A 22,868-nucleotide genomic window follows, 5' to 3' on the forward strand; every position below is an offset into this window, starting at 1 on the left:
CCCCCCCGACACATCACTGAGAAGCTGGTGGCACTTGGGGATTTGCCCCCAAATGCCTCCCCATCAACTCAGTCCACAGTCCTAATAACACCCCATTCCTCTGAAGGCCATCTGGTGGGACAGAGGGTGTCGCGGAGTCCCCCCGGGGCAAGGAGGAGGCTGGTGAGTTCCATGTGGGAGGGAGCCAGCAGTGGAATTATTCCTGCCCAACCACTGGTGACCCTGAGTGCTTTTACTCCCCAATTTATCAGACTTCAGTTCATTACCCTCCCTCTTCAAGTGTTGGAGGGGGAGGAAAAAAAATCTCATCAATGTGTTTTTTTGAGTTCTTGAGGAAACAAGAGATCAGCAAGGGCACTGGGAAAGGAGCCGGATTATGATTTCTGAGTTGAGATTACACAGTTTAATATTTGATTGTGGGGAGTCTGCAAACAGACCCCCAGTTCTGAGATTCGTGTGTGGACGGAAAGGAAGCCATAATGGTTCCACAATGATCGATAACCTTCCCCCCTCCCGCATGAAGGAGGACGATGACCCAGAACCTGTTCGTAAGGGAAGCAGAAGCTGTATGTTCCCAAGGTAAGAGCTTCTTGGCTTAGCAAGTCCAGCAGCCAGGCCAATAAAGGCCCATCCTAATGACGTCAGTCAACAATCAGCTCGTGTTTAGGCGTGGGTTCTATTTTTTCCAGGTGCACAAAAGCAAGCTCAGTACAGTGACAGAGAGAGGGAAATGAGGGACAGGAAAGTGCATCTTAGGAGGGTGATCACATTGACAAAAACCGGAGAAGAGCACATCTAAACAAGCGGTCCAGTTCGGAAATGCTACCTACTGGTCTGCACGTACACTGACCGATGCCTCTGCCGCGGAGAAGAATGTGGTTTCCGTTTTATTCTGTAAACAGTAACCAGAGTGTGATGGTCATGTGCAAGGTGCCAATGGACTGGAAAGTTGGGTTGGGTCTATAGTTGCTATCAGTTTCAAGGCAAGGATTGAAAAGTCACGTATGATGGCATTCTGGAGCTTTCTACACGAGGCTGAATCAATGGAGTTGGGGGCGGGTGTGTGCGAAGCGGGGGGCTTGAAAATAATTTAGGCCAAGCCCCTCAGAGCAGACGGGCTTGCCCAAGGATCCGTGCTGAGTGAGTGGCTGAGCTGGGACCAGAATCGCCTTCTCTGATCTTCTCTACTGTGCTGTGAAGCAGGCGTTATAATCCAGCTACGAAGCAACTTGCCCGTACCTGTTCAATTGTGTGGCCCCCAAAGTAGTGTGTTGAGGCCCTCACCTCCAGAACCTCAGAACGTGACCGTATTTGGAGACAGGGCCTCTACACGGCGATGATAAAACCGGGCTCTCTCAGGACGGGCTCTAATTCAATCTGACTGGCATCCTTATACGAGGGAATTTGGACACCAAGGGTGGGCACACAAGCAGAAGAAAGACCCTGTGAGGACACATCCAGAAGATGGCCATCTGCAAGCCAGGGAGAGAAAGCGAATCTGCTGACGCCTTGATCTCTGACTTCTGGTCTCCAGGACTGTGAGCAAATAACGGTGTTTTGAGCCATCGGGTCTGCGGTGTTTTGTTACGGCAGTTCTAGAAAACGAATAGACTGTCCTTTCCAAGTCCGTACCCACAGATGTGTGTTTTTTGGTACAGCTTTCCAGGGCCCACGTGTTGCCCGCGGCGGCCCTGCGAACCTGGAACCCAATGCTATCTTAAAGACAGCAAGAGAAAGACCGAAAAGCTGGCAATGCAAAAAAAACACATGGCAGAGAGCCTGGCTTTGTTTCGCTACTCACAATCTCAAAACCAGAACTACACACACTGAGAAGATGCCTGGAGAACTGGGGTCACATCCTGCGGCGGCCCTTCTATCGATTTCCCCACCCGCCCCGCTGCATTTCATGGAGAGGGCCTGGTACCTCCCAGCCCAGCTTTGCTACTAGGGAAACGGGCATCACCATGCCTCATCTGGAACCATCTAGTTGCCGACGTAGGCCCCAAGTCCAGGAAGCAGATGCTGCCCTGTGTTAGGATTAAAGGGCAACCCCCAAATGTTCACAGAAAGCGGCTGGATCCTTCCAAGTCTGGCTAGTTTAGACTCAAAATGCACCAGGTGTTGGCAGATCCAGCTCCAAATCCCAGGCAGCCTCTTTGAAAGTTGCCTTCTACTTAGGTGGTATAGACGTGTGTCTGTAGGATTCTATTTTAGGGCCTTGGACAGGAAATACTGCCCATTTGAGCAGGGGCAGTATCCCCAGGGCCTGAAACAGTGCCTGATGGTACTAACTCGGACCAGCCAAAGTCTGAAATTCTTCTTGTCAGAGTCACTTCTTGGGTTAAGGCATTAAAGACCCCTGTTAAAAACGGTATAGGGGCCATACATATTAAGACATCATCAGCCATTAACACCTCTTTGTGACTTTCTCAGAGTAGCCTCAGAATCCCCCCCCCCACCCCACCACCCCCCCCACTTAGCCCGGTAGGGACCAAGGCTGGGGCAGCCGAGTCCTGGTGGGAAGAGAGGACAGAAGATTCACAGCCTATGGGGTGGAGGGGGGGCGGGGAGGACAGGACGGCGTGTCGCGCGGACCGACGTGGGTAACGAAAACGGATAAGGGATTTCACGAGGAACACTGCTTGGCAATTCTGAACCAGCCAGACCTCCGTATGAGATTCACCTTTCGCCCTGATGGTCCAGAACACGAACACGGGGGCCAGGCTAGTTGGTAGGCACACAGGTCCGGCTGGGTCTGTGTAAGGAACTCGGCATCTCAGAGCTCGTCTCGGCCTGGGGCCACGGAGGAAGGTGTGTGGGGACAGATAACACAGCTGGAACAGCCACGTCTCCCAAGGAAGGGGAGAGCCGCAGGAGCGATTGGCACCCGAGAGGCGGGGCCACGCCCACACCCTCAGCCGATCAGCTTGTCCGCTGGCTCCAGACTCCTGACCCCACGCCGGGGGCAGCCAGAGCCGCTCTTGGGGAAGCTTGGAGACGACACGGGTCAAGGGACAAGGGACAAGAGCGAAGCATGGTGGGGCAGCCTGGGCCTGTCAACCAAGGGCCTGGGGCTCACAGACCATCAGGGGAGCATGGGAAGGGCCGTCTGGTTGTCCACAGTCCAGGGAGGAAGGCGGTGAGGCTCAGCAGGGGGAGGATGACATCTGGTCATAGTCGGGGCACTTGAGCAAGGCTGGGTAGTTGCTGTTCATCTGCAGGGAGGCGTCACTGGAGATGTCAGACGGGCTGCGGCCCCGGACCCAGGCGTCCGGGTGCAGGAACTGGCCTGAGTAATCGGAGCAGTTGCTCAGACGGGGACGGTAGAAGCCGGGGTGAGGCCTGTACATGTCCTCGGCGGTGTACCTCTTCATGAACAGGTACACGGACATCACCCCAGCGCTCTACAGTGAGGAGAGAGCAGAGGAGAGCTCACTGCTGGGGGGGCCTGGCCTTGCTCCCCAGCTGGGGCCTGCACAGGACACAGCCACCAGAGCAGCTGGAGCCGGGAGGGACGTGCATGCGGGCACAGAACAGGGATGTCCTGGAGGAGCGGGCGGGGGTGAAGAGAGTGATACATTCCGGGGAGGAGGAAGGGCAGCGAGTGCGTCCCCCCCACCCCAGCCGCAGCGAGTGCATCCCCCCCCCCCCCCCCCCGCCCCGCCGAGTGTCTTCCTGCCCCGCCCCCACCCAGCCTGCTGGGGGAAGGTTACCTCTGTCAACAGGAAGGAGATGGCAGCGAAGGCAAACGACCACCCATACTTGTAGTTGAAATAGGTCTCCGTGTCCCTGGTCCTGTTGAGCATCTCATCGTTGATGCTGGAGATGTAGAGCACCAGGCCCACCACGAGAGAGAGGCCTGGGGCAAGGGCAAGGGGGTGCTTAGGGAAGAAGCCCGGGGAGTTTGCTGATGGGGCACCCACCTCCCCTTGGGGTTCAGGAAGGAAGCCGTGGGCCTTGTGGTAACAATGGTTTCCGTCTGGACTAGAACGAGAGTAGGAGCTCTCCTCCTAAAGACCTTGTTTAGACCATGACCTTCTAGAAAGTAGATAGTTGCTAAGAAAGCTCCCCATCCAGCCACCTTCTGGGCCAGGGAAGCCCCGTGGGTCTCAACCCACCTGCCCACTACGATGACCTGTCAGACATACTTGCCTGAGCCCCATCCCTGAACATTCTGAGTCACTTGGCCTGGGCTGGGCCCCTGGCACTGTGCTCTCTTAATGATAATGTGAAGTAAGGGTGTAGACCACTGAACTAGCACGTGGCTTTTGCTAAACTGAGGAATGAGATGGGCTCCCTTGGTAGAGGCGGCCAGGGCGTCCGATCCCCTATCTCCAGCAGGGGGTGGTGACCTCCTTGTGGAGACCAAGTGGCCCGTGGTCTTCACAGCCCAGCTGACCGTGGGTGCGGCATACTGAGATTGTAAGGCAGGAGAGGTTAAGCCAGAGTTTGTCCGGATTCTGGCAAGCGTTAAATCAAGAGGCCAGTGGGGCCCCAACTCCTGTGCCGTGGTGCAAGTGACTGCCTCGGGCATTCAATTAGTTACTGTAACTGAATCAGGACATAATTAATTACTCTGTTTTGAGCTGTTCAGGCTTAATTCCACTCACATGATTAAACTAGGGCATCTTGTAGGGGAACATTAAAGGAAAATAGGTGTGATTCAAGCCTTCCTTGGTGCTTAACTCACATTGGAATCATTGCTGGCCCAAGGGAATCCTCGTTATTGTTATCATGAAAACAACTTCAGGTGGCCCAGTTCACTCTGAGATTTCTGATCCCGTTGCCTGCTTCTGAAAAACTTCAGGCGCCTTGAAGCTACTGTACAGCCTTGACTATTTGAAGTTCATAGAAAGGTAAAGGAAAAGTTTAACCCCTGAGTCTGTCCCTCTTAGACTAGGTAGAAATATCACCATGCAGAGGGCAGGCCTAGGACACTGCAGGTGCTCAATAAATACGTGTTGGATTGATGGGTGGAAAGGTGGATGAATGGATTAATAGATGGAAGAATGGATGGAAGATGGATGGGTCAGTTGAAAAAAAGATGGACAGATGAATGGAAGAAAGGATGGAGGGAGAAAAAAAAGGGAGAGGAAGGAAGGAAGGAAGGGAGGGAGGGGAAGGGAAGAGAAGAAAGGAGGGGAGGGAGGGAAGGAAGGGAGGGAGGGAGGAAGGAAGGAGGAAAGGAAGGAAGGAAGGAGGGAGGGAAGGAAGGAAGGAAAGAAGGAAGGAAGGAGAAATGGAAGGAAGGAGGGAGGGAAGGAGAAAAGAAAGGAAGGAGGGAGGGAAGGAAGGAGAAAAGGAAGGACGGATGGACCCTCTAGCCTTTGGGATGCCTCCTCCCAGATGTTACACGGACACCTCAAACTCAGCATTTCCCACACTAAATTCACGAGCTGGGCCCAAATCTGCTTCTTCTCCCGTGGTCCCTAGATCAACGATGTGGCACGTCATCCACCCACTGCCCAAGCAAGAACTTGGCACCACCGTTGACTCTTCCCTTGAAAACCTAGTCCTTGTCTTGTTGAGTTTACCCTCCAAATGTCACCTGAATGCTTTCACTCCCTCTTCTCTCCTCTCATCCCCTTAGTTTGGGCCACTGTCACCTCTCTCCTGTGCCACCGAAATAACCTCTCACCTGCTCTCCCTGCCCCTGTCTTGCATCCCTCTCTCCCTTCATTCCCCAGGTGGTCATTCCCAAATCCCCAAATATGATCATATCATCCCTCAACTCAACATCCTTCTGAGGTTTCTCACAATGTCCAAAACCTGTAAGGCGACCTCACATCCCATCTCTCCTCCCACCACGTTGCACCTTACCCCCCCTCCCCCCCCCACTCCATCCTCTCTCTTTCCTCCAGGCTCCCTTTCCATCCCCACCCCCAACCTCACTCTTTTACCTAACTCCTACTCATCCTTCAACTCGCCTTCTCCTGGCCGTCTTCCCTGATCAACCCTTGGTCTGAGTTTCAGCCACTGCTCTCGGCCCCATAGCAGTTCTGGTTGGCTGCTATCATAGCCCTTTTTCTTCTGTGTTCAGATTCACTGTCTACTTGTTTATATCTCCCACTATGCTGACCTTTTTGGAGGCAATGATGCCAACACCAGAATAAAGTCTGGTAGATATCATGAATGAATGAATGAATGAATGAATGAATGACAACCTGGTGTCAATCCAAAAAGATAGATCCATATTTAAGGGACCTGGGCGTGGGGTGTGACTGGAAAGTGAAGGGGACAGTAGGAGTCTCCTGTAGGATAGCTCAGGGCTGGGAGTGAAGGGGCCAGTATTCCAAAGGCAGGTTGCACTTTCTTGCAAAATGAGGAAGAAATACCCCCTTCAAAAATAAGTGTGCTCACTACTGGTGGAACTAAGAAGCAAGAGGTGGGAACAGTGAGGCGTGAGGAGACAGCCCAGGCTTGTAATCCCCACTCTGCCCCAGGTGAGCCTGTTAGGTCTCTCCTCTCGCAGGGTCATGGATGGACGTGAGGTCATCAGCGGCGTCCCTCACTGTGACTCTGTTCTTCCTGGGGCACTAACTCAGTGGCTCCAGGGCCAGGGGTTGACCCACAGCTGTGATCAGTACTTCCCAGAGCAGAGCCATTGATCAAGAGTCCAGAGTGCACGAAAGAAAACAGCACGTCTTACCTGAGAGAATAAAAAAGATGCCGGAGACAAAGGCCAGTATAGTCCTATGGGGACGGATGTGTCCGATGTTGCTCAGGATAAACCCAATGAACATGAAGAAGAGGCTGACCAGAGGGAATGGTGTGGCCGAACGAATCATTTCTAATCGAGGGCACAAGAGGATACTGTCAGCTTCCCACCGCCTTACTTCCTGCTCACCCACCCAGTTCAAGTGTTCCTGGAAGTGTTTGCCAACCGGTCCCTGAAGTCTTCTGGCTTGCCCAGTTCTCTGGGCTCCATACCCTCCTTGGGGGGCCTGGGGACCTCCCAGTGCTGGCAGGGCTTCTGTCCCTGAGGCAGGGCTGGGAGGTCTGATTTCAAGGGCCAACATGTTTCTGTCTTTTCTCCCAGCACAAACTACTAGGCATCCAATATGGCAGCTGTGGAAGGGCCTGGTCACCCTTCTCACTTCCTCTCCTGGGGGTATTCTCCATGGGCAAAGGCATCTATCTCTGAGTGGTGCAGGAGACAGTTCCTGGCCTTGGTTTTCTTCAATTTTGGGAATGGTCTGCATATTAAATGTATCTGATCTTTGTCCTTGGTTCCTGAGAGATGGCCTCTATATCCTTGGAATTTCCCAAGTGATAAGAGAGTCTTTGATATTCATAGTGGGCTCCCTGACTACACCGAGTTTCTTCCAATCAGCTGGCTCAGGATGGGGGCTGGAAAGACCAACCATGGGATTAGAAGTTTAGGGGTTTTGAGCCATGTGATACAGGCCCGACTCTGGGAAGAGGACGGGGAGATTGTGTTCAGTCATGTGGTTGATAGCTCACTCAACCTGCCTCTGTAATGCAGCCCAGTAAAAACTCGGCCCCAAAGCCTGGTTGTGTTTCCAGGTTAGTGGACACATCCGTGTGTCAGGATGCTGATGCGTCCTGATCCCGTGGGGAGAAGACTCGGCATTCAGTACCCTCCCAGATCTCACCCTACGTGCCTCTTTATTTGGTTGATCTTGATCTGTATCCTTTATAATAAAACTGTGATAAGTATAGCACTTTCCTGAATTCTACAAGTGGTTCTAGCAATTTTTTGAACCTGAGGGGGTCACAGGAACCCCTGACTTGTAGCCAGCTTGTCAGAAATGTTGGTGGCCTTGGGGACTTCCAAACTTCCAGCTGGTGTGTGAAGTGAGGGCAGTCCGGTTGGGGGCTGAGAACTTAGACTGTGACTTTGTGCTAACTTGGAGTGATTAGTATCAGAACTGTATTGCAAGTTCATACTGGTGGAGGCGGGTGGTTCAGAATCAGCCCTGGTGAGGCAAAGGCCATGAAGTCAACCTTGGGGGCCAGAGAATTTGCATTAGCTCCCTGAGTGCTATAGCTTGAATGCTTAGGGTGGAACCCTCATGACTGGGATCAATGCCCTTATAAAAGAGACCCCACAGAGCTCCCTCTCCCCTTTATCTGCGTGAGAACACAGCAAGAAGGCGCCGGCTGTAGCAGGGAGGGGGCCCTCACCAGAACGTGACCGTGCCGGCACCTTGATCTTGGACTTCCGGACTCTAGGACTGAAAGAAATTTCTGTTGTTGATAAACTACCTGATCTGTGGCATTTTGCTCCAGCAGCCCACACGGGCTAAGACACGGGGCAGAAATGCCCTCTCCCTTGCCTGGGTCACAAGACCGTCATCGCCACTGGAAGAATAATTGGCAGAGTGAGCTCTGGTGAGCTCAGGCCAGCACCGCCGGCTGAGTCAAAGGGCGTTAGCTCTTGCAAAACAGCCTGGTCGCCCCGACTCTTCGCTTCGCCCTGCTCTGCTCTGGGAAGCCAGTGACCCAGGTCAGAAAGTCTGAGGCACCTACTTAAAACATTGACGGTGGACTCTGATGTCAGCTGGGTGTTCATGGGCATCACATACTCTATGGTGAAGCAGCGGCCCCGCTCCTCACCTGTGAAGACAAGAATCGTTGACGTTTCCAGGCGATTCTTGAAACGTGGACGGGAAGTTAGTACATTCAAATGGGGTTCCCAGCTGCTTCTGGGGGCTTTGACCCACAGTGTATTTGCACCCGGGCTGGATCTAACCCCAGGGCGTCCCGTCCCTGGCTGGTGACCCACATCTTTCCTGCAGACATCACATCCCGACATCACATGTTTCCTACAGAAGCGCCACTGTGAAGACGGACCCACGCATCAAGAGTCACATGGGAGGCAGACCGCCCTGCAAACCGGAGGTTGAATAACACATCTGGCGGCCGCCTCGTCGCTCTGGGGCAGGCTCGGCCGACGATGGTGCATGACTGGCTTAGACTCCCCGGGGTGGGTGTCATGGAACAGAGCCCGGAAAGCCTTGTCAATCATTTTGGAAGCCAAATACTAGGGACTTCAAACGCTGCCTCACATTTACATGTGACTATGTGATCGATGCCACATAGTCTAGGGCGGTGGGAGGTGAGGTCAAAACGTCAGATGCCATTCCCAAAGCAGACACAAGTCACCAGGAGGCCAGGCTTCGGGGTGCTCTCCCTACTGAATACCGGTGGGCACCAATCACCCCCCCATCCTCCAAAACCCTATTTATTATAAAGGGACCACATGCTCCCTCTGCCCAGTGTGCACGTAGGTGACAGGGCCCTTCAAGAAATGCTCAGTGATCACACTGTGGCCGTTCCAGCCAGCTCAGGCTTGCGGCCAGTCACGGAGTATGGAGATGCTCCTCCTGTGCAGGTGGCTCTGGGCCATGATAAAGGGATAAAGGCCAAGTGCTGGGAACGTCAACTCAAGGGTTCCAGAGAAGTCCCAGCAAACTGGAGGGAGGCCCAGATAGGCGGGATCCGAGCCTACACCATCTTGCAGATTTGGAAGGACCCGCATCTGTGTTTTCTCTTTCCCACTTCATGGGGTTGGAAGAGGAAAACCGCTAAGTAGTTTCCATTCTGTAAACTAGCGGATATATGCGACGCTGAGTCACGGAGACTCACTTCGCCTCCCCGGATCTTCACGTAAGGTTAGAAAAGTAAGTCCTGCCTTGGAGTGTTGTGGGGAGGCCCTGAGATGGAGAAGTCCCTGAACAGTTCCAGACCCGCGTGAGGCCACCTCGTCCAGCCTGCGAGGTGCAGTTCGGGGCAGGCGTGGTTACGGTCATCTTTCAGGTGAGGACACGCAGGTCCCGGGGGGATGACATCGTGACTCAGGGCTTGAGTTTGGAACGGGCCCTGGTCACTGCAGGGAGCGCCACCCAGAGTTGACGAGGACCGTCCCTGGTGAACCGCCCCCCGTCCAGCAGGGGCATCTCCTCCCCGTGGGAAGCCCCTCGGGCAGGTTTTCCAAGGGGGCACAAGCCGGCCCTCTCTCTGGGGCCAGGCTGTCCCAACCTGGGGTGCCCTTACCTGCGAGGAAGCAGACACGCCACAGGCCGGAGTGCAGGGACATCTTGATCTCCATGCTCTGGTTCTGGGGCAGGACCACGCCCTCCTCCAGGTACAGCCAGTAGTCAGTGCTGACCGCAATGCCCAGGAGACCCAGGCCACAGACAGCAAAGACGCTGCTCAGCAGGGTCAGGGCCTTCCTCCCGCAGCCACTCATCTTCCCAGAGGTCGCTGGGCGGCCTGTGGCCAAGGTCCCACCAGCAGGAGGTGCGCTCTGGAGGCAGAGAGAGGGTGGGCCGGTGGTAGCCACCATGGCTCTGAGCAGGCCAGGATGAGGGGTCTTCGGGAGGGAACTAAAGTCAACCCTTTACGAAAAGGCACAGGGGCGCCTGGGTGGCTCAGTCAGGTGGGCATCCGACGTCGGCTCAGGTCATGATCTCACGGCTCGTGAGTTCGAGCCCCACATCGGGCTCTGTGCCGACAGCCCAGAGCCTGGAGCCTGCTTCGGATTCTGTGTCTCCCTCTCTCTCTCTCTGCCCCTCCCCCCTCAAAAATAAATAAACATTTATTAATAAAGAAATAAATAAATATGTAAATAAGGTAGAGGGGCAGGGAAGGCATCTTGGGAGGGTATCTTCCTCATGGGCTCTAATCAGCTGCAGCTCTGGGTCAACACAAGTCAAGAAGCCACACCACAGTCCAAACCCAATGGGCCTCCTAAACCTACCTCATCAGAAACCATCTGACCTTGGCGGCCCAGCACGTGGTATTGGCAGGAGCCAGCTCTGAACCAGCCAGACACCAAGCATCTACACAAAGTGAGCCACGAGCACAGCTACCGATTCCTGCCGAGGCCAAGGCCCTGGGCTCAGAGCTGGGAAACACAGATGCCGACTCTGCCGACTCTGATGGAGCCCACGGGCCGGCTCAGAACCGAACTCTGGGTTAATCTAGAAACATCCAGGGAGCATCTAAAACTCCCTAAGGCCTGGGTTGCCAGCCTGAGAGATTCTGGTGCAACTGGGCTCATGTGGGGGCCGTGGTATCTTATAAACAGTCTGCACGATTCTAACGTAAAGCCCAAGTTGAGAACGACTGATCTTTCCTACTCAAAGTGTGACCCACGGACAAGCAGCATCAGCATCACCCCGGACGGAGCTTGTCAGAAACGCAGAATCCCAGGGCCCTCCAATTTTCTTTTCTTTTTTTTTTTTAATCTTTTTTAACATTTATTTATTTTTGAGACAGAGAAAGAGCATGAACGGGGGAGGGTCAGAGAAAGAGGGAGACACAGAATCCAAAACAGGCTCCAGGCTCCGAGCAGTCAGCACAGAGCCCGACGCGGGGCTCGAGCCCGCGGACCGCGGGATCATGACCTGAGCCGACGTCGGACGCTTAACCGACTGAGCCACCCAGGCGCCCCAAGTTTATCTATTTTTTGAGAGAGGGAGTGAGTGGGGAGGGGCAGAGAGTGAGAAGGAGAGAGAGAGAGAATCCCCAGCAGGGATCTCAGTCCTGGGCTTGAACCCACGGACCGCAGGATCATGACCTGAGCCAACGTCGGACGCTTAACCGACTGAGCCACCCAGGCGCCCCTCCAATTTTCTAAACCAGAATCGACATTGCGACAAGACCCAGGTGAGCTGTGTATCTGCGGACTTCTGAGAAGCTCTGTGCCAAGCAAACACGCAACTATGCTACAATGTAGTCAGTGCCATGCTAGGGAAAGCCCAAGATGTGATGAGAGCCCCGAAGAGGGCCACCTAGTGGGGCTGCAGGGTGCAGGCACAGTTCTGGAAGGCAAGTCAGGCAGTGTGTCTGGCCTGAGCCGGTCAAGCCTGCCACGCTGCCTGGCTGTCAGCACCTTCCATTGGCCCTTTGCAGTAATACAAAGTCAAAAACGTTGAAATAGGACGTTGATGCTCACAAAGAGTCAGGTGCCACAGCACCTGGGATAGGGAGGTGGGGTCACCGAGCTCAGGGCCCTGGGGGTGATCCAGCGGCCCTACCCAAAGCATAGCATCATCCCTCAGCTGAGACATGGGTATATCCTGGCTGAGCCAGCTGCAAGGGGACAGGAGCCACACTCAGGTCAGGAGGCTTGATTCGTCTGTGAGGTCTGAGCTTGCTGTAGGCGTGGAGAGAAGGAAGACAGGGAGGGAAATGGGTGCCCTTCACAAGAAGGAGGGACGTCCTGACCCTAGTTCCACAGCACCGGCCCTGCCCCCTCAGCTGACTGTCTACAGAATAAGCCCCACGCTGGTTTCCTGGACGTGTGTGTGTGTGTGAGAACACGGAGAGAGGTTAAGAAACTTGCCCAAGGTTGCTGAGCCGGCCGGTGGTGGTACCTGCATTTGAACTTCACCCTGCCTCCTTCCTGAGACCTTGACTGTTCCGTTTCTGTGAGTGTTTTCCAAAGTGGGTTCCACGGAAGCAAAGGCGCCCTGCCCACCAGGCTGCAGAGCACAATCCTTCCCGTACTGGCTTTGACAGAGGAGGGAAAAAGAAAATCCCAAACGGCCAGCCCCACCACCGAGCCACGTCATCGTCCACTCAGTGGGGTGGGCAGTAGAGCAGGATGGCTTGGCTCCCGGTTGGGTTACAAGCATCTAATAAAGCACCTACTGTGTGCGGAGCCCTGTGCTGGCTGCTACGAAAGAGGCAAAGGAAGCAGAGGCTTTGTTGTTCGCAGAGTTCACAGGCTGGAAAAGTATGAAACGGCAGCATCATGACCGTGACCTAAGGGGGGTGGGCAGGATCAAAACAGGCAGAACCCAGAACTCTGGGTTCCCAGGGGGGGAGGTAGGCTGCCCGCAGGAGCCCTAGGGAAATGGCAGGTGGGCGGGGTGGCGACGTGGGACAGATAATAACGAAGACTTCCAGAGCAATTTGCTGGGTACTCCCATGTGAGGCTTGCAAAACTCCAAAATCTGCCAGAGGGAATGGAATTGGTCCCCCTCAGGTGGCTGGCAGGTAAGGGCAGGCGAGGAGAATAAAGGGATTAGATCCCCAGTGAGAATAACAGCCCTGGATGTTGCAAGCGAGAGCTGGGAAACCTGGACCCAGCCTGGTCACTGACTCACTGTGTAGGGTTGAAACAGTAACCTTTCTGAGGGCTATTTTTTTCTCCTATGTAACACAGAGGAAGAGAATAACAACGAAAGCTAAAGTGCATTGAATATTTATGATCGTTAGGCATTCTGCAAAACGCTTTAATCTGTACAGCTCTATTACCATCTCCATTTTACAGGCGAGCAAACTGAGGATCAGAGAGGTTAAGAAACTTGCCCAAGATGGCTCAGCTAGCAAGTGGTGGTGCCTGCATTTGAACTTCACCCCGCCTCCTTCCGAGACCTAACTTGTGCTTCCTCTATGAGTGTTCTCCAAAGTGGGTTCCATGGAACAATATTCTAGCAAAAAGGACTCTGGTGGGGGGCAACAAGGGCACGGGAAGCACTGCATCTAGGTCTTGAAGAGTCACCTTGCACCCTAATATGTTATGGGCCTGAAAAGCATGTTTAGTTTTGCTCATTGCAATGTTTTCCAAACTTCTGCCTCCACAAAATGGCGCCTGTTGCCAACAGCGTTGCCCCCCTCCATGAAGAATGCTGAGCTCTAACCTGCCCACCCCACGAACTTGCTGGGGGATTAAATGCAGCAGGAGATATGACAGCGCTTTGTAAGGAATTATTATCACACAGCAAAGGGCTACCAAGCAGACAGACCCGAGCTTCTGAAACACGACAGCTAGTGCCTGGCTGGAGCTGAATAGCCAATTTTAACAGTAAGCTTGACAGACAAAAAAAGATTTAGATCTTAGAGATTTGGGGAGAGGCAAGTAGAGAGGAGATTGGATCTGAAGCTATATAAGCAGGAAATAAAAGAGGCTGAAGTTGACCCACCAGCCCAGCTCTGTCCTAGGAGACTCAAAGTCTGCAGTGAGCTGGGGCAAAGGGAAAAAGTCCCCTTCCAGAGTGTGTAACAAATTTATGGAACGCTGCACAGAGCGAAAAGTGGTAATCTTACTCCCTACACCGTTATTTTGATGCTTCAGTTATGAAGTTATTTACTTACGAATAAATAATATCATTGGCTGAGGACTGGAAAAGCCCCTTGTGTGTAGTAACTCATCAGGATTTCACGACAATCCCGTAAGTAGGTGGGATTAGCCCCATTTCACGGATGGGGAAACTGAGGCTCAGACAGGTTACGTAGCCTACAGGACATCACAGGTGGGTGACAGAGTACGGATTTCAATTTAGGTCTGATTCCAAAGTCTACACTCCGGCTACATCATCTCCCTACTGAAGAAATAAACGGGTTCAGGAAGTTTGGGGTGAAGAGGCACATCCAGAGCAGGTCACTGGGGAATCTAGAAATGTACGTGACACAGGATTTTGGGAGATTGTCTTTGTAAACAGCCAAGTGTTACACACGGCTGTCTCCTGCCCCTACTGGGCTTACTTCTAGGGGCTCAGCTGGCATATCTTCTCATATTGAGACGCATACTCTCACCCACCATTTCCGATTCTGAAAACCACCTTTTAGAGCGAGAAGACTAACACATGTACTTCCCTCAAAGCACATTTAGGAAAATCAAGGTCCGTATGAGAGATTTACCTGGGATCACACAGCCAGTTCGTGGAGGGACAGAGTGCGAACTGGAAATCTTCTGAACGTTGATCCAATGTTTTTTTTTTTTTTCTCTGTGCTGCACGGAAAATCGTAAGGCAGAAGGTGAAAATTATTGCAATTTCCCACCATGAACATCTTAGTTTACTGCTTCCCACTCTTTTTCCCGTGTGACAATCTTCTAGCCATGTCTTCAGTGGGCGGGGCAGGGATGGCAGTCCCCTGAAGGCACTCTGGTCTGGAATGAATTCCTAGTTCCCAAATGATCAGGTCTTTGCTTTTCTTTGGTTACTTCTCCTCATGAATCCTGTCCCTTGTCTACAACATCCATTTGGTTTTTCTCACGGGGGAGGCAGACCTTTTATATAAGCTGCTGACACCAGATGAGACGCTGATGCTATAATATTGAATGAAGAAAGCTGGGGGTATAAAACTACATGTTTGACATGAGCTCAACTACGAAAAAAATTCATAGACTGGGAAGAAATGAACCCAAATGTTGATGGTGGATACTTCCAGGTCATAAGATTAGATGTATTTGATTTTCTCTATACTGTTCTGTGCTCGACAAAGCTTCTAAAAACAAACAAAACAAAACAAACCTATACCCAGAGAAGAAAACCAAAGATTAGAGTCCTCAATTGTCCAATCACTGCCCTATGTAAACAGAAATGCAGGGTCCCAGTTAATTTCCGGGCGAGAGATGCCAAAATCTAGTGTCATCCTTTGGAGGCTGGGGCCCAGAAGCATGGCGGCTTGGAGCCTTTGAAGATGATTTCCCTGGTGCCATTACCTCTACGAATCTGCTTGTTAATTATCAGGAATTAACAGTCGCTAATTATCATCTGTGACTAGCAATTAGGGAGAAATGTCTTGTGGAGATTAAATCACTAATGCCACATTTCCCTGCCCAAGCCAATGATGAAGCACTTAGGTGCTCAGAGATAGGTGAGCTTCTAGACAGGAGTGGGAGACAGCCCAGGTGGAGAACTGGGAGTGTGGGGGGAGTGGTGGACAGGGTTTAACTGGGGAGGAGAAAAATGGAAGACAAGTCCAACGCAGAATCCTGGTCTGTTTCCCACTAACCCAGAGAAAGCCCCATAGCACTTGATGAAGGGTTTGGGGTGGGGCTGGGGGTGGGGTCCTTGACAGGGCTTCTGAGTCAGTTCCAGCCGCTCCAACTCTCAGCTGGTCTACGTGACTCAGTGGCCACTTGGCCAACACCCAGCAGAATGCGCTGGTGACCAGAGGACAGCCCCCAGTGGTCCTGTGTCTCTGCCTGCTTCCCATCACGCTGACCCCCATCACATTCTATGGTGGTTAAAAAGTGACCACAGGGGCGCCTGGGTGGCGCAGTCGGTTAAGCATCTGACTTCAGCCAGGTCACGATCTCGCGGTCTGTGAGTTCGAGCCCCGCGTCAGGCTCTGGGCTGATGGCTCAGAGCCTGGAGCCTGTTTCCGATTCTGTGTCTCCCTCTCTCTCTGCCCCTCCCCCGTTCATGCTCTGTCTCTCTCTGTCCCAAAAATAAATAAACGTCGAAAAAAAAAAAAGTGACCACAGATTCTGTGACACTCTTCCCATTGAGAAGTGGGGTCGACACACCTCTCCTCCCCTTGAGTCTAGGCAGGTTCGTGACTACTTTGACCAACAGAGGCCGTGGATGTGTCCCATGTGACTTCTGAGGCTGGGTCACAGCAGGAGATGCCGCTTCTGCCTGGTTGTCTGGGGAGCCCGGGCAGAGGACAGCCAGTCCCCAGGTACAAAGCCCGACTCCCCCACGATCACCAAGCTGTGGAGCAGGGGGTTCTCAGCCTCGACCCTACTGACATTTGGGGATGCAGGATGTTCAGCAGCATCTCTGGCCTCTAGCACCAGATGCCAATGCACCCCCGCTGTAATAGACAGAAATGCCCCCGGGGAGGCAAAATTACCTCTGGCTGAGAACCACTGCCTTGGAGGCCAGAAACGGGCGTTCTGATTGGCAGCCCGGCCGAGCACTTCCCAAATTCCTGACCCACAAAATCACGAGCAAAGTATGGTAGTTGTTGTTTCACACCATTGGGTTTTGAGGTAATTTGTAATACAGCAGAAATTACCAAAATAACTCTATTACTCATTTGATTGGCATCTTCTTCTCGCCGCCTAAGTATGGTATAAATTCCAGGTGGACTGAGGGTCACAGTTTAATCCCTAGAATCTGCAGCTATGCTGGGGAGCGAACGGCACGTGGGCTTTGGAATCAGGCAGATCTGAGTTGCAATGCCAATTCTCCCACGTCACACCCTGGGCAAGTCACATGACCGCTCTGAACCTCAGTATCTTCATCTGTAAAGCAGGGAAAACTTCGTAAGAATTGTTGTGAGATTTATCGCAGTGCAATCAAATTAAGGCTGGGCCACCTCATGCCATCTCAGTACAGTGCTACGGTCAGAAAGTCCCACTGCCTGACACCCCAAAACAAGTGAACAACAGATTTAATAGGGTAAATCTGTCCCTGAAAAAGGGCAAAATGTCCCGGACTTTCTCATCTCCATCCAGCTCTCCAATCGCCCTCTGATCGTGGCAATTGCTGCCTGCAGAATTGCCTTCATTTCTACTCTGCCAAATCCCTACCCTCTCCAGCCTCCCTATCAACGAAGGCATTTGGATTGGAAAGATTTTAGGTTCTTCTCATCTCAGGAGCTAAAAGCGCTCTGCATGATGATGTAAAAGGTGTCTTCGTGGTGGGCAGGGTGGTGTTTCTGCACAGATAATAAATATAATATTCGCAAATATGTATTGAATTTTTAAGTGTCAAGCACATTAGAGGCTCAGCATCAGAAGGAGGTGAGTCACCTGAAGCCTTGAGACGTCTACGCATCACTACTGTCCTGCTCTCCCAACTTGGGACCCATCTCGCCTTAGTTTAGAGACACTGCCCTCTACCAAGTGATCACGAAGCTGCTGGTTGGGCGCTGATGAGTGCTCTGTTTTCCATGCTGGACCCACCAAATTCTCCCTGCCCACAATGCTAATGCCTGTTGGAGGAAGTGAATATTACCAGGCAAGGATTCGCTGTCCTTTGACAAAAGCAGGACCCAAGGAATATGCTGTCTGTATTTCGAGCGCTCCCTGCCCTGCGGCTAAGAGCAAAAGCCAGAGTCAGTCTGTCCTGCCGGGAGTCCAGGCTGTAGAAGTGAGAAGGCAGAACTCTGGCACAACTCTGTGCCACTGTGACACTGCGTGCCCAAACCTCCCGCAATGGAGGTCAGTGTCTGATAGGAGGTTACTGATGGACTAGTTTCTAGAGGAAACCAAGAGCCATCACAAACATACACCAAGGGCCACTGCTTTTGCCAAAAAAAAAAGTCCAGCTGGGGAGATTGCTGACCAAGATTTTGCTGAAGGTCCAACAAGATGCCCTACAAAACATCCACAATGTTTCTCCTCAGGCATGGCCACAGACCCCAAGGCAAGTGGGAGACGGTTTAATCAGGCGGTACTGATAAGCTGTGATGATAGCAACTGCACCATTAATATGACTTTCTTTGTTGAATTATTCTATGCAAAATATATTGTTTCCATGCATTACAAATGTGAGCATACTGCACGTACCACAGTATAGCCTGATTTCATTTTGCTTAACATCGTCAATATTTGCTGCACTGTTTTCAGCAACTGCAGAATATATATATCCTGTGATTTGGATATACCAAAACTGATGCAACCATTTCCCGACTGTGGAACAACTGGGCTGTTTCAGAAAAAAAAAAAGTTCCTTATTGTAAACAACGATAGGCAAACACCCTTATAGCTAAATACCTGTGGACATCTGCAAGTATTTTCTCAGGACATATTCCTGCAAGTGGAATTTCTGGGTTAAAGGATATGAAACATTTTAGCACTCTTAGAAGTATTGTCAGGCTTTTTAAAAAAGGTTTCAACGGTATTTTTACCCCTGCTACCTGACGTACAACAAAGGTCCCCTTATATGGACACACAGAATTCCAAAGTGCCCCAGTTAAGAGCTCTTCCCCCATCTCTGCCAAGAAGAAAAGAAGACTGGCACCTGGGCTCTGCTCAGCCCTGATTGCTATCCTCACTACATCAACATGATTTTCAAGACTAAGTCTTCTATACAATTGATGATGCTCCAGGAAACATCTGAGCCTCCTTTATAAAGCAAAATGTCTTACATCGGTGATTTGAGACTTTTTGAGGTGCATAATCATCATCAATAGTGGAGGACGGTAGGCATGGATGCCTACATCAAGACCAGCTGAAAAAAAACATTATAAATAATACTATTATTGAAATAAAGAAGTGGACATATAAGTAACATAACAAAACAACAGCTATAATACAGTTGGAAAATATAGTGCTGTCTATGTAGCAACAAAATGGTAAACTATAGGGGAGTAACCTTAATAAGTTATGTGCTAGTGCTGTATAAAGACAACATTAAAACTATTGATAAATATAAAACAAGGCTGATAAATAAAGTATCATGTTTTCAGGTAGGGAGACAATGTAAGAAAAATGTTAACTCTCCCTAAATTAATCTATGAATTCAATGCAATGAGTTATGTTTAGAAAAAAATGACATATGATTCTGGGGTTAGTTCCCCTATCTTCTGGGAAAAAGCCAGAAGATAAAGGAAATACACTGACGTAAGCCTGACATGTTGTACAGTTTTCCACTTGATGCGTAGGCCAGTTCATATGGAGTGTGGATCTGAGAGGCTGAGAAAAAGGCCATGAGGATCTCTAGCAGACTTATAATGCTACAGAGTCAATAATAGGTGTTCAGGGCTCACCAAGAAGGGCAGGTCTGATAAACAGCCCAATCTTTCAAACATAGGGCTCAGGAAGGCTTATGCTGCAGGTGAACAAGTAAGAGATCAGCTTCCACAATATTTAAGCCTATTTAAAATCAGCTCAATTTACGACTGGATGTAGGCAATCTTCTCTGATCTAACAGACTGCCAAAAACAAAAGTAAATTCTACTTGGAGGAGATAACACCATTAAGAACTACTACAATTTTCCATTCAAATGTGTAGTCTTCAATCAAAAATTACAAGACACATCAAGAGGCAAGACTATGACAAAACAAAAGAGACACCAGAAACAGGAATGATGAAAGTCATGACATAACATGACATTTCAAAAGTGCTTTAAGAAAGCAATCATCAGCCTAGAATTTCATACCCAACAAAAATATCCTTCAACACTGAACATTTTTCAATATTTTCATAAAAATGAAAACTGAGGAAATCTGTCATCAGCAAAGTTGCATCAAAATAAATACTCAAGAGATTCTTTAAGCAGAATGATCTGGTACTGAAGCATAGAAATACAGGAAAGAAGAAGAAAGAATGAAGAGGGTAACTGTGTGGGGAAATTTAAATAAATAGTGACTAAAAAGGAAAAATAATACTATATTGTAGGTTTAAAATATATGTAGACTTATTTTGAAGCTAGTGTGCCTTTTTTCCCCCTCTAATTTTAAGATTTTCTCTATGTCTGTTGAACCGAATGATGACAAAAACATGCCTTATCAAAACTTGTGGCATAAAACAAACTTAGGCTAGAAGGAAAATTGTAGCCTTAAAAGTATGTATTGGAAAAAAAGAAAAACTGAAAGTAAATTATCTAATTATCTATCTCAAGAAGATAGAAAAAATGCAAATAAACCTCTTCTCCAAATAGAAGGAAGAAAACAAGATAGCAGAAATTGATGAAAAAAACCAAGCATTCAATAAAAAAAATACACTAGTATAACTGGCAAACCCCTAGAAAGACAGAGACAGAGACCGAAAGAAAGGGAGAATGAATGAATGAATGAATGAATGAATGAATATCCAGGGCTAGCAAGGTTGTGAGACACAGGAACTTTCATATATACTTGGTGAAAGTGAATTTGCAGCTCTATTCGGGGACACCCACGAAACTTAAAAATGCAATTATTGCCTCCAGGAATGTACTCTATGGATAGATTCACAATCCTATACACAGATGTGCGTGGAAACCTATCTCTGCAGCACTACATGCACAGCAAGCAACTGTGGGGGAGGGGGCAGCTGGTTAAATAAATTAGGATTCAACCATACAATAGAATGCAAACTGTAGCTATTAAGTATGAGGAAGCTCTGTATGTTCAATATGGAGAGCTCTCCAAGATTAATTATTAGGTGATAAAGGCGAAAAATCCAAGAAATTGTGTATAGTATGATACTTGGGTTAAAAAAATCATATATACTATATAAGTATACTTATACTATGTAAGTATGTATAAGTATTTTATATATGTATGTATATTTCTATCTCTCTAATCTATGTATCTAAATATATACAGAGGGAGAGGGAGAGGAGGGAGAGGAGGGAGAGGAGGGAGAGGAGGGAGAGGAGGGAGAGGAGGGAGAGGGAGATCTCTAAGATAGTAGGTACTATATTCCAAAATTGTGAGCAGGGCACCCCAGGAAACTTATAGTGGAATAATGGTGAAATGGATTCATGATTCTTTTCTTTTCTTTTTTCTTTTCTTTTCTTTTCTTTTCTTTTCTTTTCTTTTCTTTTCTTTTCTTTTCTTTTCTTTTCTTTTCTTCTTTCTTTTTCTTTCCTTCCTTCTTTCAGAGAGAGAAAGTGAATAGGGATGAGGGGCAGAGAGAGAGAGAGAGAGAGAGAGAGAGAATCTTAAGCAGTCTCCATGCCCAGTGCAGGGCCCAATGCAAGGCTCAATCCCAAGACCCTGGGATATGACCTGAGCCGAAATCAAGAGTTGGAAGCCTAACCAAGTGAGCCACCCAGGCGTCCCTGGATTCATGACTCTTAAAGTACTCACCCACACTGATGGTGAAACTGTTAACTGAGTTGAAGATCGTGGGAGATGTGTGAAGAAGAATGTGTGAAAGGGCTACAGATGTGCCCTTGGCTGTTAAAAATACCTTATCCCACAGAGGGCAGGAGGGTGGGAAATCCCTGCCCCTAACCTCAAGTTCAGTGAGAGGATTCAGTGTATGCCGGGAGTCCGGTGGCCTGGTGTGTGAGTCTGGCCTAGAAAATCTAAAAGGAGAGAGACGTTGGCTACTTATTGTGGTGGAGGGAGTGAAGGAGAGGTCAGTGTTGCTCGGCGGCTGGTTTGCACTGCCAGAGTTTGCTGGGGGCAAGGGATGTAGGAGTGTTCCCACAGATGAGTGGGCCAAGCCTGAGAGCATAGCACCAGCATGGAAGCGACTTAGGTCCCATCCAAGATGGCTGCCAGGAAGGGTGAAGGAGCCTTGGCAGAGAGAAGCTGGGAGGAAATCACTGGGTTCCCAAGAGCCTGAGGATGGAACCATGAGAGAGTGCAAAACTCACATGAAGGGAACAAGCTAGAAGGCATTAGGGATGGGTGTGTGTGGGGGGGGGGAGGTGTCTCTGAAGAACCCAAGGACAGCACAGTGGTAAAAAGACCCAGCCTTGAACACCCCCAAGCCCAGAGAGTCTATGCCATGTCATGAAGAATGCCAGTCAGGTAAGAATTCTACCTCTCCTGCTCCCTCTTTCTGCCCCCACCCCCAAAACCCGTAGCAAGAGGGAGGAGTGCAGCTAAGCAGACAAGAGGCCAGCTGCACCCCTTTGCAGGGCTTTAGGCTTTCACCACAACACAGCTGAGCTAAGGGTGGACAACTGCTATCATTTTGCCTAGAGTTGGAAGGTTTGGCTACCACTTGGGACCGGACGGTGCAGTTACTGGCTGGGGAACTTCGCATTCCTGAGAGACCAGACAAGCAGTACAGGTTGCCTCAAGAAGAGCTATCCCCGGGGCGCCTGGGTGGCGCAGTCGGTTGAGCGTCCGACTTCAGCCGGGTCACGATCTCGCGGTCCGGGAGTTCGAGCCCCGCGTCAGGCTCTGGGCTGATGGCTCAGAGCCTGGAGCCTGTTTCCGATTCTGTGTCTCCCTCTCTCTCTGCCCCTCCCCCGTTCATGCTCTGTCTCTCTCTGTCCCAAAAATAAATAAAAACGTGGAAAAAAAATTAAAAAAAAAAAAAAAAGAGAGAAGAGCTATCCCCATTGAATCCATGCGAGAAAGGGGAGGGGACTGTCCTGTGATTACATCCCACAGGGATGTGTTCAGGGGCTTCAGGTTAAAAAAACCAAAACTCCCATTTAAGGCCGTGTTTTCAGGAGCAAGAGAACGAGATCGACGCCCCTTCCTCTCCCTCCTTTTGGGCAACTTTCCCCATCTTGATCTACCACCGACGTGACAGAAATGA

At 50.3% G+C, this 22,868-nt stretch overlaps 1 protein-coding gene across 2 annotated transcripts in view; it reads right to left on the bottom strand.

Moving 5' to 3' along the window:
• Window positions 1–388: 388 nt before the first annotated feature.
• Window positions 389–22,868, bottom strand: part of CACNG5 (calcium voltage-gated channel auxiliary subunit gamma 5) — a 42,642-nt gene continuing 20,162 nt past the window's right edge. Inside the window, exons 2-7 of one of the 2 annotated variants that reach the window (XM_023243849.2) lie at window positions 14,620–14,710; window positions 10,021–10,273; window positions 8,494–8,580; window positions 6,650–6,790; window positions 3,714–3,859; window positions 389–3,404 (exon numbers count right to left, since the gene is read on the bottom strand). In XM_023243849.2, the coding sequence (XP_023099617.1) occupies window positions 3,147–3,404; window positions 3,714–3,859; window positions 6,650–6,790; window positions 8,494–8,580; window positions 10,021–10,216 (828 nt within the window). In that variant the 5' untranslated portion in view covers window positions 10,217–10,273; window positions 14,620–14,710 and the 3' untranslated portion in view covers window positions 389–3,146. The remainder of the gene's footprint in view (window positions 3,405–3,713; window positions 3,860–6,649; window positions 6,791–8,493; window positions 8,581–10,020; window positions 10,274–14,619; window positions 14,711–22,868) is intronic. The other variant, XM_045044644.1, reaches the window with a different exon arrangement.

The sequence above is a fragment of the Felis catus genome, chromosome E1 (assembly GCF_018350175.1).
Source record: "Felis catus isolate Fca126 chromosome E1, F.catus_Fca126_mat1.0, whole genome shotgun sequence".
Taxonomy (NCBI): domain Eukaryota; kingdom Metazoa; phylum Chordata; class Mammalia; order Carnivora; family Felidae; genus Felis; species Felis catus.